A 20377-nucleotide genomic window follows, 5' to 3' on the forward strand; every position below is an offset into this window, starting at 1 on the left:
ATATTGCTTTTCCAACTCTTATAGACATTCCTTATCAAAGTCTTAACATAGAAAATTTAATTATTAATAGGAATTTGCATTGAAATATTTACATTAGAGTTCAAAATATATTATTACACATTTTCCTTGGAGAATATAATTTAAACTCTTGATCAAATGAATTAATAAAATAACACTCATTATTATTCACACTATTTAAATTAAGGTAAACAATAATTCTTTTCGAAACAAGCAAATGTATACAATAATTCAAATAGTCAAGCACACCCCATAATCCTCATGGAATGCTTTAATAGATATCAACAAAAATCACTTCAATAATATAATTCATATCAATCTATAAAATTATTCAACTGGGTAAATTTTCTTCCATATCCATTTTTAATTATAGGTATGTAATATATATAATTAGTTAAGATAAATATCTTGATTTTTAACATTTATGCTTACAATACTCAACATAAGAGTATATAAATTTTCCCTATATGCTGAGAGAATACAACATGCCGAAGCATTCAAGGTATATGGTAATGATATATTTTTAGTCAAATATCGAGAAGAAATACACCTTAATGCACTCGACATACATACCAACTAGAATCAAATTTCATATCAATGCTGCATTTACGAAATTTAATGGGGGTCAAACTAGACAGATAAGTCGAGTATTAATCCACTTTAATAACATAGACGACGTACTGCCACGTGTTGCAATCGACTTCGAGGTTTCAGTGACAAGCATGGGACAGAATCAATGCTCCATTAACATGTGCATTAGCTATAGCTCGCTTTGCCCCTTTTCTGTAAATTGCGATTCTCTGTGTTCGGAGGCTGCACTCCTTCAATGGCAGCAGCTTCAGCAGCAGGAGCGGTGGCCGGGAACGGCGTAAAGGTGGCGGGGACGGCCTCGCCGGCGTTCCTGGAGAGCAATCCAGTTGCGGAAACCAAGGCCTTGATATCGGAGCTCTGCCGCCAGTTCTACAATCTCGGTTGGGTCTCCGGAACTGGCGGTAGCATCACCATCAAGGTCCACGATGACTCCATCCCGAAGCCGGACCAGCTCATCGTCATGTCTCCTTCCGGTAACTTTTGATCATATTCCTGCTTTTTCTTGTTTGATTTCATCTTATTACTGTGCAAGTTTGTTTATTTTTTGATCCGTGATTATTAACTTTTTGTTTCTTGATGGATTTTAGCTGTGTTGCGTTTTGGCGTCTTATTTCTTTGTGTGGATTTGTTGGATTTCATTTAGGTTTTTGCTTGATGTCATTTTACTGGCTTCAGTTGTTTGTTTTTGGGTGCTTGGACAGGAGTGCAGAAGGAGAGAATGGTTCCAGAGGACATGTATGTGCTTTCTCCAAGTGGTTCTATACTGTCCGCGCCCTTGCCGAAGCCATGCCCTCATAAGCCTCCTAAGTGTTCTGATTGTGCTCCTTTGTTCTTGAAGGTATTGTCTTCTGAATGTTATATGACTCTTGCAATCATTCACACACATGCACGGTATTTTGGTTATTCATACGATTTATCTGCATTTTGGAGATAAAACTGATGATATTTCTACCCCACAGTACCTTTTTCTTTATTTAGTTATTTGTATTGCTGCTGCACATGATTACCAATGATTTCAGCTAGCCTGCATTCCGTAATAAAATTTCATTGCACCTCTTAATTGTCAAAACTATCTGCTAAAGTTAGGGGTTTTCTTAAAGGTAGCCAGTTCTGAAATGGATTTCTGGCTTATATTTCCAGTCAATTGTTGTATTTTTTACACCTGTTTTTTATTGTCTTAATTTACATGGAGCTTATTTAGGCGATTTGTACAGATTTTTGTGTCCTTTATCTCAGATTTTTGTTTTTAATTTTTTGTTATAGGGGTAGTTCTAACTTAAAATTTATGGAGAAATAGGTCATTAAATCACAGTTAGCGTGATAAGAAAATAGTAATGGAAACAGAATCATGAGGGAATTTCTGGTGTGATATTTGATTGTGGTGGATAGTAAGATGGATTCAAAATTTTTTCACTTGAGCTTTTGAGTTCCTTGCTCTGTGATTGCCAGAAAAGAGAAAAAAACACAATTCATATGTTTCAAAATCTTGTGTGTTTGCACTTTGCTATCGTGCTATCCTAATGATTAAATGCCCTATTCTAATACTTCAAATACTTGTATTAGGTTTGGTTGGGTGAGGTTTTCAGTTTTAACTTTACCTTATTTTAGAGTTCTTTTTAGTTTAATAACCTTATTTTCAAGCTTTCCCATGTTGTCAAAACAAAAGAACTAGTGTGTGAGAATATTGATTGATAATGACTACTGCAGTGAGAAGTATGAATACATACATGATACAACAAACAACATGGCAATTTTCAAAAAGATTTGAGATGCAACATGGGGGGACATGTCAACCAGTAAATGTGTTATATTTATAAATATGAAACTAGTAAATTTTTATTTGAACTTGTATATTGCAAATGCTTAATGACAAACCCAAACACTTGGGTTTTTCAAACTCCAAGAACCCAAGCTTTGGGTTCTTCAAAATCGAAAAATCCAGGTACTTGGGTTCTTCAAAATCAGAAAGAGGGGAAGGGAGGGAGGCAGAGGGAGAAAGAGGAGAGAGGGAGACACTGAAGAACCCAAGTGTTGGATTCTTTGAAATTGAAGAACCCAGACTTGGATTATTCAAATTGTAGAGGGAGAGAGAGAGAGAGAGAGAGAGAGAGAGAGAGAGAGAGAGAGAGAGAGAGCGCACCAGCAGGGTATAGTTGGAGGAGCCGTTGTTGTCGCCACCTACCATGCCGGAAGAGGGAGATATATATATATATATATATATATATTTTAAATAGGATGGTATTTTTGACATTTTAAAAAATTCAATTGTCATTGTTTAATGATGTGTATAGGCAGATAAAATTTTAAACCTGAGGGGAGGTCCTTGTAATTTCTCTCATTAGAGGGAAGGTCTCTATAATTATTCCAAACCTCGTGGTTGATTAGTATATTTTACCCTTTTTCTATTTATAATTGATTGATTTTCAACTTATTTTCTCAAACCTATAATGTAATCCTGATTGTGCAAATGTTGGAAACATATGTTCCTTCAGATTCATATGCATATTTCCACGTGTCAAAGAAATTTCTGAAGAATTAAAAAAGGGGCATAATAGACAATCTCTCCCACATATTTTCAACTGTCCAATATGTGTTATTGGTCAACATGACACAATAACTTTGCAAATGTCCTTATTTTTCTTAGATATTGGATTACTGGATAACATAATCATAAATCTCTTAAGGTGTCTATCTTTAAATGTCCTCTTTATGGTTTTGTGAATTGGATCAGGGTGATTCAGGTTGAATGAATCACAAGCTGACACTTCATGAAGTATTACAATCTTTTTAACGTGGAATCTGTTAGGGAGGAAGCCAGAGTGCTTTAATTGTATTCAATTTTTAAGCTTTCTCCCTTGTCATAAGCTCAGCAATTTTCTTAGTATGGGAGACTTTCCTTTCTCTCCTGCTTTTGGGAAAACTGATCACAAGTTCCATATTAGGACACTTTAGAACCAAGTTGTTGAGAATAGTTGAAAGTCTACCGAAGAATGCCTTGTGACATGTTGTATCACGATTGAAGTTTCATAGTTTTCATACTTAAGCTGGGGTTTTGTAGCTTTTATGTGACCCTGGGAAGGAGGTTGAGCTATTTTCTTTTTCTTTTTATTTCTTTTGTCCCTATTCTCACCAAAATCACTTCAATCTTAACATTAGCAAATTTTAGAACTTGCAGTATCCACTATTCTTTTAACTTCCTCTTGGAGATTACCAGAGATAAGATTTGAAAAAGAGATACACGCACACTACAGTTGAGGAGGGGGTTCTGGATGCTTCATCTAAATTTTTTCAAACAGGTCCAATACTACCATGATATATAAAATAGTAATATTTTCGTAACTGCAGCATAAGCAATGGTTTCTTTCTATGCACTTATTTTTCCCCCATTTACTTAATCTTTGGACATTGTTAAAGTGCTTGCTGCCATCCCTGGTTCTTTCACTTTTCAGTTTTCAACTTTCTATATGATCACAAGTATATTAAAAAAATTGCACCAGGTGCATGTAAATGTTGTCTGCTTCACCTGCCCTAGTATTACAACCTTATGCTTGCCATTTGCCAATCTCTTAATTCTGCTGTGAAATTTCTCTTAATTTTTCCAAATGCCAAGTTTAATGAGGTGTAGTCCTCCCTTAAATTTAGGTTGACAAGTATATATTATTTTTCATTTCTTGATTTCCTTTGGTCAAGAAATTATCACTTTTTGGGTTTGTTTTTACAGGCGTATCTGATGCGAAATGCTGGTGCTGTTATCCACAGTCATGGAATGGAGTCCTGTCTTGTGACAATGATCAATCCTTTGTTGAAGGAGTTTCGAGTAAGTTCTTCAACTTTCTGCTCTTTTGATCTAGCACAAACAATTCCAACCCTCTCTCTCTGTAGATCTGGTGGTGCTTATCTTTGAAATTTACCTTTTAAAAAGAGAATTTATACTCCAACTTGTCTTATCCATTCTCTTACTCAATTCTTTCACTTCTGGAAATTCACTCTTCTCTGGTGTAATATAGATATTTAATGTGCCTACCTTCTTTTCTTCCAAACCCTTTCATGCGATTTGCGATGGAGATTGTTGAATTTATGGAACTTGCTAATCCTGGTGCAGAGATAAGTGGTCTGAGCTTAACTTATACATTTGTGGAGGCAACAAGACACCATTATGCCTGAGAGAATTACACACAATCATCATTCCTATTTCCCTTTCCTCAGGATATCTGGTTGTTTTTCCATGGCTGTTTTAGTAAACGGTTGATTATTTAGAAAAGGATGTTCCTGTTGCATTAGACTTTCTGCTTTTGCAGGGATTGGTAGAGTTGTATTTGTATGCAGCTTTCCTGTTGGTTTCTTGCAAGGAGGCTGTTTCTGTAACTTGAACCCATGACAAAGGAGCACCTTATCAATTGCTACCAAGGCTCACCCTTGTTGATATAATTTCTTTTTTTTTTTTTTAGTGTGTGTGTGAGGGGGGGGGATTTGGGTGATAGGTGTGAAGTCATGTTTAGATTTCCCAGATTACTTCATTGTGCTTTTGATGCCAGCATTAAAGCACTTGTTAAGTTGTTGAATCAGGGATGCTGGATGGTTCTTTATATATTGTAGTTTTTTGATTAGTAATCAAAAGTATATGTGTATGTATGTATATCAAGAAACAGATGTCTTAAAGTGGTTGGGGGCACTTAGTAATCTCAGATGTTCTCTGTAAGCCGATATATTTACTTGCATGTACAAGTCATCTGAAAACTGACAACCAGAATAAGACTTACATCCAAAAAAACAAGGAATGAGGCGACTTCACATTGTTTCAAACAGTACAGAATTAAATTAGCATTCATTTAATCCATCTGTTATACTTCCCATCTCATTATTGTGCTTTTTCCTTCATTTACAGATCACTCATATGGAAATGATAAAAGGAATTCAAGGGCATGGTTACTATGATGAGCTTGTGGTCCCAATAATAGAGAATACTGCCCATGAGCGAGAACTGACTGATTCTCTTGCTAAAGCTGTATGTTCTATTTATGCCTTTTTGTTTTGCTACTATTCAATTCTTTGCAAGTCTGATTTCTTTGATTTCAAATGTAAACTCTGCATGATGTTGAGAAAGGAAAAATTGAGAAACAGAAAAATTTAAAAGATATGCATGTGTACTTCGATCTAAAATACAGAACATGATTATTGAGCATTGATCTGAAGGTGAATGCCCTGTGGGTTTATATGTAGACCCACCAGCTTATTGTTTCTCAATATATGCCTTTTCTAATGAGTAATATGATAGTAGGAAAACCATCAGCCTCTTAAAATGCTGACTTTGCTTATTTTGCTTTTGGTGAACTGTTTATGTATGTAAAGATGAGAATATGAGGACAGTTATGTAGATGTGATTGTATATTACATCAGCTTCTTGTTAAGCTTTTATTTGCTTATATAACTTTTTGGAATTTAATTGCTTTGGTAGTTTGTTGCAAATTGTTGCAAAATTTTTTCAAGTTCTACATGTTGAAAGTTGAAATGCAAACAATTTCTAAAAAAAAATAAAAAAATCATTTTCTAGATCTGTATAATGCCACTGACTGCATAATTTTTATTTTCTGTAAGAATTTGTGCAGTGCAGGTGGTTTCATTAAAATTTTTGAGTAGAAACTTGATGGATTATTTCATGCTCAAAGATGGCTTAGTTGCTTTTCCTTTTACTATTTCCTTTTAGTTTTTCTGTTTCTGTTTCCTTATTTCTTTTTGTTGAATGAAAAATGTAGGCATCAGTGGCCATAAAGACATCAGGAGTCAAAAGTGCGCCTAATACATAGTTATTTACTTTACTTTTTACGACATGCTTACAATTGCTACGGATCACTTGTACCATGTACAAGGTTAGTATGATAGTTGTTGACCTCCCATGGGTGTGGGGGGGACTACACAGGAAAGCTGTATTAGACTCTTAGTACTGAAGTCTGAATAAATTAAGGCTGACTTGCAACAAAAAAGGGATGGAGGGTCATACATTACAAGCCTAGTTTACTTTTATTAAATTTTTTGTTTCTCTCTCTTTCTCCCTCATATTTTCTCTCATTAGAGAAGCCATAGTTATGAACCATGGCAATGATAACTTCTCTGATTGCAACGGTTGACAGTCATAATGGCTTTACCGGCTACATAAAGGACACAAATAAATTGATTAAAAAGTTGGGGGTAAAAAGCTCTTTCTATTCATTTTTTTATTAGTAGGGAGGTCTTTGTCATCTTTTAAATATTAAGAGAGTCTATCTTTTTGCTAAACTTCAAGGGTACAGAGTGTAATTTATGCTAAATTTTTTAAGCATAAAAATTTTCTTGTAAAAAGAGTTTAGATTTTTATCAAGGGTTATTCTAGCCATATTTTTAAGGAAAATAATTTGTAATCTAAGTCAATATATTTTTGTTGGAAATGTCATAGTTTACTTGAAGGATAACTCAAGTAATAATTGGATTTGTCTCCTAATCTTATGGCAGAAAAAATAAGAGATAAAAGGATAAAGTGATAAGGTGATTTGGAGATTAGAAAACTCCAAGAATAAAGGGATAAAGGTAACAGATAATTCAAGATATCTCAACAGTTTTTAAAATTCTTGTTGTATTTTATCTTCTAAACATATTCAAATATGTTCCTAGAATGTAGGAGATAACCTAGGTGTTGTGTATAAATGCCCCATATTACTCGAAAATATATCAAGCAAGCATCTATAGTTCTTTCAACTTGTTTCATCTTTTTCTACATGATATCGGAGCCTTCCTTCTTGGAACCCTAATTTTTTTCCCGCCGCCATCCTTAGGATGTTTTTTGTGTTGTTATAGCCTTCATTGTTGTTCAACCGCTACCCTCAATCCTCTCCCTTTTTTTTAGTCTTCATTACTGCATCTATCATGTCTATAGTTTCTGATGCTGTCACTCCAAATCCTTCTTACCTTCCATTAAGGGATGAACCCACTAATTTCTCGGGTAATCTTCAGCCTATTGAAAATACACCTGGTTTTCATAGTGATTTTCTGCCTATCAATTCAGCTTATCTACTCCATGGGAAAAAATTATCTATAATGGTCTCAAGTAGTCTTTACCTATCTAAAGGGGCGTGGAAAATTGTGTCACCTAACCGGCAAGGGCCCTAGCTATACTGATTCAAGGTTGGGGGCATGGGATGAAAAAGATGCCATGATTATGTCATGGCTTTGGAACTCCATGTTACAAGAAATAAGTAGAAATTGCATGTTTCTATCTTTTGCTCGTGATATTTGGGAGACCCTCTGCAAAAGCTATTCCATAAAGCAGGATGCAATAGTTATCTACGAGCTTCAGATCAAGGCTGCTTCTATAAAGTAAGGAGGGATGACAGTAATTGATTATTACAACACACTTACTGGTATTTGGTCTGAGATTGATCATTACCAGAATATGACAATGATTTGCCTTGAAGATATTCAGACACACTGCATTTGTGGAGAGAGATCGAGTCTTCGATTTTTTTTGCTAGTCTTAATCTAGAGTATGACCAAGTAAGAGTGTAGATTTTGGGAAATGATCCTATGCCTCCTATTGCATAGTATTCTCTATTGTTCAAGGAAAAGAAACACGATGCTTTGCCATGCTTGATCCACTGACATTTGTTGGATTTGCTATGGCAGTAAACAAGTCCACTCTAGTTGCAGCTAAAACATGATCTAACTCCAACAAAGATGGTTTATGGTGCAGCTACTATAAGAAACTAAGACACAAAAGAAAATTATTTCAAACTTCATGGAAAAGAACAAGTACTCAACAGATTGGGAGGTTATAAAGGAATTCCCAATGGTTGGGCTAATCTTACTAATCAAGACAACTCTTAGCCAGAGCAAACTTCCTCATTGGATATTGATATCAAAGAAGAGATTGAACGACTGAAAGGTCTCCTTGATACACTCTCTAAGTCCTCTAGTTCTTGTTCATTTACTCGGAATGGTAGGTGATGATGGTATTTGAGACCGACCACCACATGCCGCCTCGACGATTGGACCACGGGAGTGAAGCTTTGGACTTGGAGATGTCAGACCTCGGGGATACTACCTTCAAGACAACGGAGTGACGAGGCTAGGATCCCCCGGGGTGGACTCCGACACTCAAATCAATAGAGTAAGTGCGAGTAGTAATAAATGTAAGAGCTGGAGAGCTTGTCATACCTGATGAGGACCCCTTCTTTTTATAAGCATGTCCGTTATAGGGTACCAAAGATAAAACCCGTGATGGGCGAGCACGACTCCCGAGGACCTCGGTCAAGCTGGAACGGGTCTTGCAGTCCGGTCTGGATTTCTTGAACTCCACTTTGGATTGTGGACTTGCCACGTGTCAGTCTCTCGAGCGATCCATGTGGCGAGTGAGACTACTAGTGCGTAGGGGTATTCTTGTAATTTAGGTATTGCCATATCACTTGCCCCCCACTTCTTGAGTCGAGCTGAAAATTATGCTGGGTCGAGGAATAGCTTAATTTCTGAGGTTATTTAACTGTAAATTTTTTCCGAGATGCGCAGGAGTATTTTTAAGTATGGGATTAATGCTTGACAACTTCATTTATTACCTTGAAATTATAAGGGGTGTTTCTTTATATATATATTTTTATTTTATTATTATTATTATTTTTTTAAACCTTTTCAAGGCAGAGGTCTGCCATGGCCGAGCTTCGCGCTCGGCCTTAGCCAGGATTGGCCAGGCCCAGGCCGAGCTCGGCCCCAGGCCAGGCTTGGCCATGGCTGATCCCCCCTGGGGCAGTTAGGTTCGGCCTGGCCGAACTTGCCCGGCCATGGCCAGGATCGGCCAGGCCCAGGCCGAGCTCGGCCCCAGGCCAGGCTTGGCCATGGCCGATCCCCCCTGGGGCGGTTAGGTTTGGCCTGGCCAAACTCCCTGGGGCGGCCAGCATGGCCTGGCCGCTCGGCCATGGCTGATCCCCCCTGGGGAGGGTCGACCTGGCCAAGCTCCCTTGGGTTTTTGCCCTTTTTTTTCTTTAATATATATATATTTATATATTGAGGTCGGCCATGGCTGACCCCTTGGGGCTCCTGCTCTGTTGCTGCCCCACTTTTCCTTTTTTTTTTAATATATATATATATTTATATATTGAGGTCGGCTATGGTCAACCCCTTGGGGCTCCTGCCTTGTTGCTGCCCCACTTTTTTTTTAATATATGTATATAAATATATTTATGAAACTTTGGGCTGACTAACCTGCTTCTTGTTGCTTTCGTCGCACGTGTGGTTGAGAGTTCCCGAGCTAGGACGCGTTTGTTGAGCTTCCTTTTAGCTCATGCCCAATTCTGATTTTCCTGACTTCTGTCTTCCTTTAGTTCGGGGACGGCCTAGGGCTCTTGACCTTTGGATTTTAGCCACTCCCTCGCGGAGGAGGGTGTTGAGTTTCTTCCGACCATTAGTCCACCTTCGTCTTGGGGACGGCCTAGGGCTCTTAACCCTTGGATTTTACTCACTCCTTTGTAGATGAGGGTGTTGAGTTTTTTCAGCCATTAGTCCACCTTCGTCTTGGGGACAGCCTAGGGCATTTGACCCTTGAATTTTTGTCACTCCCACGCGAAGGAGGGTGTTGGGCTCTGAATTTTTTCCGGCCCTTAGTTCACATTTGGCTTGTGGACGACCTAGGGCACTTGACCATTGGATTTTTGCCACTCCTTCGCGAATGAGGGTGTTGAGTTTCTTTTGGCCATTAGTCCACATTTGTCTTGGGGACGACCTAGGGCTCTTGACTCTTAGATTTTAGCCACTCCCTCGCAGAGGAGGGTGTTGAGTTTCTTTTTACTATTAGTCCACCTTCGTCTTGGGGACGGTCTAGCGCTCTTGAACCTTGGATTTTAGCCACTCCTTCGCTGAGGAGGGTGTTGAGTTTCTTCTGGCCATTAGTCCACATTCGTCTTGGGGACGGACTAGGGCTCTCGACCCTTCTTGTTGGGTTGCTCATCCCGCTTGACCCTCATTATTTCTTTAGCGTTGATGTACTCGTTAGCCCGGGCAAGGATTTATGTGAAGGTACGAGGTGGGGTTTTGGCCAAGGATTGAGCAAGCGGCCCAGCCCTCAAACCATTTTGGAGGGCCACCATTGCAATTCGCTGATCAAACTTGTCGATGCTCAAAGCTTCCTCATTAAACCTGGCCACAAAATCCCTTAGAGAAGACTTTCGGTGCCGCTTCAGGGGAGCATAATGAGCTAGGAAACATGTCTTTAACTCTCCCCAACCGTTGATGGAACGATGGGGAAGGCAAGAGTACCACGTCCGGGCATGACCTCCCAGAGTAGCCAAAAAGGCCCGGCACCACATCGCATCTGACCCCAACTACACCAGCATACGAGAGGAGAAGAGCTCTATGTGATCATAGGGGTCTGTATTTCCCTCATAGAGCTTGATGGACGGGATACGAAATCTCTCCGGAGGAACCTCTGCCATGATGTTCTTACTCGGGGGTTGGTTAGAATTGAAGTGAGGCAGCTCCTCCTTTCCTTTCTTGAGTTCCTGGACTTGTCACTCTAGAAAATGCAATTGTTTTTCTTGCGAGGTCCTTTCTTCCCGCCAGGGGGAAGAAGTGGATCGTGCCACCTCAGAGGGATGGATTTCCTGGCCTAATTGGTGGGATGGACGAAGCTCCCGAGTAGGAGGTGATTGGTGCTCTTCTCGATGGGAGGGCACTTACAGGCAGTGCTGTTCATTTTGGTGTTGGTAACCGGTCAGCAACTCGATTAACTGCTAGACTTGATTTTCCAGCCTAGTGAGTCGGTCTTCTGGCATTGGATGGATCGGATGCGACGGATTCTTTTCTTGGGCCTCTAGATTAACCCTAGCTTGGCTATGAGTCATGTTTTTTCGGGGATCCATACAAGGAGTTATGGAAGGGAGTAAAAATCGTTGGAACTTAGCTAGAGGGGGGAAGGTCGAGGTCTAAAGTTAGGAGAGGAAGTTCGAAGTGCGATGTAGGGAAAGAAAAGGCTAGCGATTCTAGACGTCGGCCCCACGGTGGGCGCCAAATGATGATGTCTTGTGAGACCGACCACCACGCGCCGCCTCGACAAATGGACCTTGGGAGCGGAAGCTTCGGACTTGGGTATTCCTGGCCTCGGATTTGTGGGAATGTAGCTTGCAAGACAATGGAGCAACGGGGCTGGTCAAGTTGGGATTCCCTGGTCTGGCTGGGTAGGCTAGGATTCCTTGGTCAGGCTGGGATATCCCTTGGTCAAGCTGAGACCGACCATTACATGCTGTCTCGACGGATAGACCTCGGGCGTAGAAGCTTCGGACTTGGCAATGTCGGACCTTGGGAATGTAACCTGCAAGACAAAGGAGTGACGGGGCTAGGGTCTCCCGGGGTAGACTCTGACGCTAAAGTCAGTAGAGTAAATGCGAGTAGTAATAAATGTAAGATCTGGAGAGTTTGTCATACCTGATGAGGACCCCTGCTTTTTATAGGCAAGTCCGTTATGGGGTACCCAAGATAAAACTCGCGATGGGCGAGCATGACTCCCGAGGAGCCCGGTCAAGCTAGAACGGATCTCGCGGTCCGGTCCGGATTTCTTGGACTTCACTTTGGATTGTGGACTTGCCATGTGTCAGTCTCTCGGACGATCCATGTGGCGAGCAAGACTACTAGTGCGTAGGGGTATTCTTGTAATTTAGGTAGTGCCACATTAGTAGGTTTCTTATTTCTTCATCTTTTAATGCTTTTGGAACATCTCCACCTAATTGTTGGGTAATTAATTCTGGTGCTTTTGACCATATCACCCATAATTCTATTTCATTTATTTCCTATAAACCAAGTTCAGGCATCACAAAATCACTGTTGTCAATGGATCCTTTCTTCCTATTGCGGGTGAAGGACATTTTATGTTAACACCTTCCTTACATTTAACTAATGCCCTTCATGTACCAAAACTCACCACTAATCTCATCTCTATTTCTGAACTAATCAAATACTTAGACTGCATTATTACATTTTTTGACAACCATTGTGTATTTCAGAGCCGGATATCGGGGAAGAAGATTGGAGCTGCTAAAGCCCAGAATGGGTTGTATCTTCTTGATGATGTGTAGGCTCTTGTTGCTTCTAAGAGACAACATGCTGAAACACAAGCAAAATCACCTAAACTGTTTGATATTTGGCTTCACCATAGACGTTTAGATCATCTCAGTTTTGGTTCTCTTAAAGCTGTGTTTCCTTCTTTATTCCTACATGTCTCTAGTTCTGATTTTCATTGTGAAGCGTGTGAGCTTTCTAAACACCATTGTGTATCGTTTCCACCTTCATCAATAAAAACTTTAGCTCCTTTTGATTTAATTCATTCCGATGTATGGGGTCCTTTCAAAGTCTCTAATTTAAATAGGGTTAAGTGGTTCATTACTTTTATTAATGACTATACTCGGGTCACTTGGCTATTTTTGCTGAAAGAAAAATCTAAAGTTCCAAAGATCCTTCAACATTTCTTTCAACTCATTCATACACAATTTGGTGTTTACATAAAGCGTATTCAGACAGACAATGGGAAGGAGTATTTTAATTATACCCTATGCCATTTTTTCCAAACACACGGGGTTATTCATGAGTCCTCTTTTGTTGACACTCTTCAACAAAATGGGGTTGTTGAGAGAAAAAATTGTCACTTTATAGGAGAGTTGGTTACACTCTAGAGAATTCTCATAACAAACTCTCAGCTGTTAGGACCCAAGTGGCCATGTGTGCTTGGGCTCTAATTACCAATATGCCAACTCCTAATTACAATCTTATCTCCCTACTAATTACAATAGTGCCCTTGGGCTGTGACAGATGGTTCGTTGCTAAATATTAACAGTTTGTGAGTTTGGTAATAATAACGGAATGTTGACCGTCTGTAATGATCACTTGTACTCTCCTGCAAAACTGCTATCTGAAGAGCACTGAAATAGGGACTAATCTCATGTGCTTTGAGGAAAATGTTAGATAAGCCTTTCTTCCATGTATACTAAAAGTCTAGACCAAAAAGTTCTCTTTTACTGTATTACCATGTAAGATTTAAATGTATAAGGTCACTCCGTCACTGTAACTATCATCTTACCCTACTGTTCCTGTGATCCTTCCATAACATGCTTTATTGCATATATCCAAGTCTTGTCTTTCTGACTGAATTTGTTATGTTGTGCGTAAAACAAAGTATAATAATATCTATCCTATGTTCTAGTTTTCTGTTCTATGTTATGTGTCTTAGCATGCAGCAAACTTCTTGATTTTATGCATCTTCTGGTTGGTTTAAAGTGCATGGATGCTTACTAGAGTTCATTTTTAAGTCTGAAGCCAGAATGGTACTCAAAACTATGATGGGAGCAAATGGCACAAAACATGATCCAGCGATCCACTGAATTAAAATGATCTAAACCGGCTGTGTTATTTGACTGTAGAGAATGTATCCAAAGCTTCTTCTTCTGCCAAGATCTTCATTATTATTTGATTTCATTGTAATGAAAAGCATTGCTTCAGATTTACAGAAATTCTCTTCTTGTGGTACAGATTGAAGCTTACCCAAAAACAACAGCTGTACTGGTTCGGAACCATGGCATATATGTGTGGGGTGATTCTTGGATCAGTGCTAAAACTCAGGTTTGTTTAATGTGGGGGAAGATACGAAGAATCTCCTCAGTTGCAATAAGATATCCATGTTTTTCACATATGCTTGAAGATTCTCTAAATGCTGGTTGATATTCCTTGATCAAGACAATTAACTTAATTCTGTGAAACTGATTTGTAGAGGTCCATGGATATCTTCTTTCTGGAAGTAAATCAACGTAATTTTTTGTTTTATTGAATACTTATCTTCTTGCACCATTCCAAATTTATTCTGGTCTCAAACCAAATAACCTCTTTTTTTGTTTCAACAGGAGTTACTATAAAGAGCTTTGAAAGATCTGTTGTCTGGTTATTTTTAAAAATCTAGAAAACATGGAACTAACTAATATGTGCATGCATGTAAACGACAACGGAAACAAATCATTGATGCCACTTGGTGTAGTTAGCTAAGTGGATTCTATCCAATTAATCATTGTGTCTAGAAACCATGTTGCAAAATCTGACGTTTTTTACTCTGATTATCAATTACCCAATATAACCCTCCTTCATTCAGATTTGAGACCAGCTATAAGGAGAATATCTTCCGCACTATAAGTGTTTAGGAGATTGGTTCATTCATAGGCAGAGTTGATATGTGCATGCATGCACATTTGTTTTTATTTCGCACAAATTTTAATTGTATGATAATATGATATGCTGTTTTCTTTGTGCTTGAATTTGTTGGTATTTTATGAAGAAAGAAGAAAATGGAAAGGAAAAAAATATCAAAGCAAAAGTCGTATATTTTATTCAACCGTAAACTTCAATTTATACAACTAAAATGTAAATTGAAATGAGCATAAAGAGGAGAATAATATGGCATAATATCCAGCCAAAACAACTAACAAACAATATAAGATATTTGCTAATTTATTAGTTATGGATAATCCTAATTTATTTTGACTTCTTCAAACTACATCAGCAGCTACTAAGTCAAAATTCAACAGAATTGCTTGTTTGTCCTTCCACAAGGAATGTTCTTCTGTCATGTAGATGAAGGCACTTGTAATGGGCTTCATGGAAAAAAAAAAATTGGCACTTTTTACTAGATTTGTAGTTTATTTAATATTTAATATGATTTATCTCAAATTAATAACTTATATTCTTCCAGGCTGAGTGTTACCACTATCTATTTGATGCTGCTATTAAACTTTATCAAATGGGCCTCGACTGGTCTACCCCAAGCCATGGTCCCATCCCTAATCCCCGAGGAGTTTCAGGCTTCTGTCAGAACATAAACAAGTCTGTAAAGGCAGGTTCTCTTATGTCAAATCATGAAATTGAGCCATCACGAGTAAGTTCTTGAAGTTCATTCATTATTCTCCATTTGGCTAGATGGGGGATATACTTTATATCTACTCCTAATTCAAAATTATATTGTTTATTTTCTAAATTTTTCTTGCAGCGTTGCATTGTGCTTGACATTGAAGGGACCACAACTCCTATAACATTTGTTACCGAAGTTCTCTTTCCATACGCTCGTGACAATGTAGGGAGGCATTTAGATGCAACATATGACACTGCAGAGACTCAAGATGACATTAAGTTGTTGCGATCTCAAGTCAGAATTCTTTTCTCCTTCCTATTTTTGTTCTTTTTTTTTTTTTTTTTGGGGGGGGGGGGGGGGGTGTTTTAGGGGTGCCCTCTCTTGCTAAGTAAAAACATTGACTTTCATTGTTCCTCAAAAGTTAGGGGGAATGTTTTAAGACTTTGTCATAGAACTATACAATTTTACTCCAAATTACAATTTCATATCACAGGTTCATGGTTGAAAAGTTGAGACATTAGTCCAGTATATCAAATTGGTTTTGTTCTTCGAACTATCATGACCAGATTTACTTTACTTGAAGTCTCAAATCATCTCCCCCATTGTTTTCCTGGTTACAAAGATGATGAAGTGTACAAATTTTTGAGTGTTTTGCTTGCAGGTACAGGATGACTTGAAACAAGGAATTGCTGGTTCTGTAGCAATCCCCTCTGATGAAGCAGGAAAAGAGGAGGTTATTGTGGCTTTGGTGACTAATGTGGCATCAATGATAAAAGCTGACAGAAAGATTACTGCCTTAAAACAATTGCAGGTAAGTGGCATAATGAACTTCAGTCTGAATCTGAAGATGCCTATCTGGGATTTATCATCACAATCTGGCTGACCTTTTTACTATTCAGGGTCATATATGGAGAACTGGGTTCCAGAATCATGAAATAAAGGGTATAGTTTTTGATGATGTACCTGAAGCTCTTGAGAATTGGCATGTTTCAGGCATCAAGGTCATCTTTTACATTCCTTATTTCCTTCTATAATTGTTTTCCACTAGATAGACCCCCATTTTGGTTTATGATATTGAACATTGTTTTGTGGATAAAATTTCGCCACTGAAAGATTTAAATCTCATTCTCTGTCTAAAATGCTTTATAACTGCATGCCCATGATCCTAATCACTGAGTTAATCTGGGCATATATTTGTCTAAAATGTGGCTGATGTTATCGTGTATCTAGAATGGGAGAATCTAGCAACATATATAGTACCATCCTCAGTGCTGTGGTTGGTGTTTGCTACTTGGACTGTCACTCACACCTCCATTATCCTTTCCTCACATCCTGATAAATTTCTGACATGTATGTTTGATTACTTCTCAGAAGTTTGGACTGTACACTCAAAAGCATGTTATTGGAGCTAGTCTGTTTTTTAACGTTTATGGCTGCATATCTGTTTGGTTTCCATAATTTTTATGAGCTCTACCACTGTAATTCCAAAATTCTTGCAAAGAATCTGGATAGGTAAAAAATCTTGCAAGATTTGTGGTTATTTTTTTTTGTTTCTTAATTGTTTTTGGATTGATTCTTTGATGTGATTTTGTGTGTTATTTTGTTTGAATGTACTGTGGAGCTATTGAGGTGTACCAAATTTTCCGTGGCAGCTAGCATAACTTACCATGTCAACCTTCCTTGTCCTCAGGTATACATATATTCCAGTGGTAGCAGATTGGCACAAAGGCTCTTATTTGGAAACACGAGTTATGGGGACTTGAGAAAATACTTGTGTGGATTTTTTGATACCACAGTGGGGTAAACTATACAGTCTCTGAATGCAAATTTCTGCTTTTAGATGCTTTTTTATTCCTATTTGATCTTTGATAAACCATCATTCACTTGTGTGTGTGCAGTGGCAAGAAGGAAACAAGCAGTTACACTCGCATCAAAGAATCACTTGGTGTAGATAATGCATCAGAGATCTTATTCGTGACTGATGTCTACGAGGAAGCTGTAGCTGCTAGGGCAGCAGGTAATATGTGATTTGATTTGTACTTCAACTTTGAACTACAGGAACGTGTAGACATCAGTAAACTGAACCATCCATACCTTAAGGCAGATATATGAAATTTGATGATGGACGACTTGCTAAAGAATAAAGAGAAGTCCCAGATGCATATTACTGGAGAGAACCCTGGACTTATGCTTCATTTATCTGATCAAATGATATGTATTTGTATTTGTTTCAGGGTTGGAGGTTATAATTTCAGTGCGGCCAGGAAATGGACCCCTACCCGAGAATCACGGGTTCAAGACGATCAAATCTTTTTCAGAAATCTGACACTGGATTTCATCCTTTGTAATGTTACTCAAACATAACATAAATTTCAATAAGATATGCTCTGCATCAATAAACAAAGTGTTTGTTCTCTCAGTAATGCGCATTTTTTTGCTGCCTTTCTTTTGTTCGATTTCCTGTGAAATTGTTTGTTCCATTTTGGTAATCGCTTGTTTTCCTAATTGAATGCATGTTATGTATACTATAACAGCAGCACTGGAGTAACATGCTAGCCTTGAATGAATAAGGGCTGACTTTCTGAATTCAAAGTGCTGAAGGAACAAAGGTATGTTAGTTCTCAAAATAATACTCCATGGAATCGTGAAATTGGGATAGATTTATCTATTTAGAAGTAATTTTCTGGCAATAGGGCCACCCCACCCCACCCTAGGATTTAAATGAATGCTCTCCACTATGCTGCTACTATAAATGTACTATGACTACTTTGATTGTGGAACCCCCACTCGGATGCCCAGCCAAGCTGAAGAACCCAAGCGAGAGCCCCATGAGAGATAAAGAAAATAGAATAAAAACCACCTTGTCTGAATTCATATTGAAAAAATGACAGCAAAAGCATAACTCATATCCTATGCATGCATATAAAAGATAATCGGTCACAAGGTTACATGATATATATATATATATATACACATACAAAATCATGCCAAGTACTCAAAAACTAAACATCCTTAGCATGACATCACCAAATACACATCAAACTAGGATTTGCTAGAATTGCCCTGTACACTATCTATTGGAATATCTGAAGGACTGCTAGCCTCGTCCTCATACTTAGTTTTGCCCTTACTTGAAATGAAGAGAAGTAAGAGTGAATCACAAGACTCAGCAAGCATGTAAGAAATGAAAGGCTGATAAGAGTGAGGAAATTAGAGATCATTTGCACTCAAGTGCAAAACTCATGCAAAGCATGACAAGCAACTATACATTCCATATCCATGAATCACATGACAAGTATATAAAAATGCCTTATAATAAAATATGCACGTACTGGTCCTTGTGGCCCACATAAGACACACGGCACCCAAGTTCCTATCACAAATTTGCTATTGCCCTATAGGCAAGCTGTATTTAGAACTCCAGTCGAAGCTCACTCGAGTGGGAGAGACCAACACCCATAACTCAAGCCAAAGCTTTAACTTGAGTCGAAGCTCGCTCGACATGCTAGAATGTCTGTAAACCCAACACGCAACACACCCACATGGCGCAAGTAATCATGCAATGCATAGTTATAATGTAGTGGCATAATGAGCATAAACCCTATAAAATCATGCATCAAGCCCTGCTCGCTCATATAGGAGATAACATACAATGCAGTACTCGTGTCTCAATATAATGTAGAGGTATAGTGAGCATAAACGATGATACATGGTCCCCATAAAACCATGCATCAAGCTTTGCTCGCCCATATAGCAAATCACATACATTGCAATATACCCGTGGCCAAGTACACCAGTCATATGAAACCCTCAAATGCATATTCCAAACCCCTGCATGCATTTGAAATGACAATATACTGGAAATAAAGGAGAACACATGCAAATACTCTCGGGCATAGCAACATCTAACGAGAACCTACCCATCGAATCCTAACTTCATTCCAACAACAAAACAGAAAGAAGAATTGAGCCCTTCGTAGCTCATAGTAAAAGACTCATCGTCTGAACAAAGATCCAAGCAAGATGGAGAAAACTAGCAAATATCAAGCCTGTAATCCTCAAATAGCAAGCCTATAATCCTTGAGTAAAACCTCAAGTTCAACCTCCAACAATTCAACATTACAGTAAGGAAATAAACATCACAATAAGGAAATAAACCAAATTCTCAAATAAAACCATCTGTAACTTCCAATGAGGAGATCCTTAATAACTCATCAAATAAATCCTCAAATAACAAGCTTATCAAAGAACCAAACTATAATAGTGAGTAACTTAATATCACAATAAGAGAATAAACCAAATTAGTAAAGAAATAAATCGAGCCTATAATCCTCCAATAACAAGCTTAAAATCCTCGAAGTATACCATTTGTAATCTCACAGTGAGGAAATCCTCAATAAATCCACAAATAACATGCTTATAGTGAGAAGATCCTAAATAAATCCTCATATAACAAGCTTATCCGAAAACTCTAACTATAACCTCCAAATCAACACACAACAAGGAAATAAACTGAATAGGAAGGTGGGAGAACCTCTCACAAGCTAAATATGGAGGATACAAAAATAATGAGAGATAGATCCTTGCAAATGGAGAGGAAAGATAGGAAGAGGGTAGGATGCTAGCCTGAAATGCGAAGAAAACCAAACCCAGAAGCTTGGCCGATGACTTCTTCTTTTTCTTCTACCTACTCTCTACCAAGCCTCTGCAATTATTCTCTCTTATTCTCTCTTATCTCAATTTTCCCTCTCATTATATAGCCAAGAGACAGAGAAAAGACAGAGAAGAATGGGCTTGGACGTGTGGCAACACTGGAGGAAAAGTCATCTAACATGTCACTTGAAAAATCAAGGCTTGGGTCGAGAAAATGGATTG

General features: G+C 38.4%; 1 protein-coding gene across 3 annotated transcripts; it reads left to right on the forward strand.

The window, feature by feature from the left end:
• Positions 1-769: 769 nt before the first annotated feature.
• On the forward strand, positions 770-18372 carry LOC127810815 (probable bifunctional methylthioribulose-1-phosphate dehydratase/enolase-phosphatase E1 1). Of its 3 annotated transcripts, none has more exons than XM_052350369.1 (13): positions 770-1082; positions 1311-1447; positions 4331-4426; positions 5495-5614; positions 14140-14229; positions 15347-15529; positions 15641-15796; positions 16164-16313; positions 16402-16503; positions 17193-17302; positions 17401-17519; positions 17737-17846; positions 18037-18372. In XM_052350369.1, the coding sequence occupies exons 1-12, from the start codon at positions 845-847 to the stop codon at positions 17826-17828; spliced, it is 1593 nt and encodes a 530-aa protein (XP_052206329.1). In that variant the 5' UTR covers positions 770-844; the 3' UTR covers positions 17829-17846; positions 18037-18372. The 3 variants fall into 3 exon arrangements, with proteins under 3 accessions (XP_052206329.1, XP_052206330.1, XP_052206328.1); XM_052350370.1 differs by having other exon boundaries at positions 18040-18372; XM_052350368.1 differs by lacking the exon at positions 18037-18372 and having other exon boundaries at positions 17737-17921.
• Positions 18373-20377: the final 2005 nt, after the last annotated feature.

The sequence above is a fragment of the Diospyros lotus genome, chromosome 10 (assembly GCF_014633365.1).
Source record: "Diospyros lotus cultivar Yz01 chromosome 10, ASM1463336v1, whole genome shotgun sequence".
In the NCBI taxonomy this organism is placed as follows: Eukaryota; Viridiplantae; Streptophyta; class Magnoliopsida; order Ericales; family Ebenaceae; genus Diospyros; species Diospyros lotus.

Excerpts from the sequence above, each read along its gene's own strand:
- LOC127810815 (XM_052350369.1), top strand. The coding sequence starts at position 845 with ATGGCAGCAGCTTCAGCAGCAGGAGCGGTGGCCGGGAACGGCGTAAAG. Across the intron at positions 1,448-4,330 it reads GTGCTCCTTTGTTCTTGAAG|GCGTATCTGATGCGAAATGC; the intron begins GTATTGTCTTCT and ends TTGTTTTTACAG. Across the intron at positions 17,303-17,400 it reads TTTTTTGATACCACAGTGGG|TGGCAAGAAGGAAACAAGCA; the intron begins GTAAACTATACA and ends GTGTGTGTGCAG.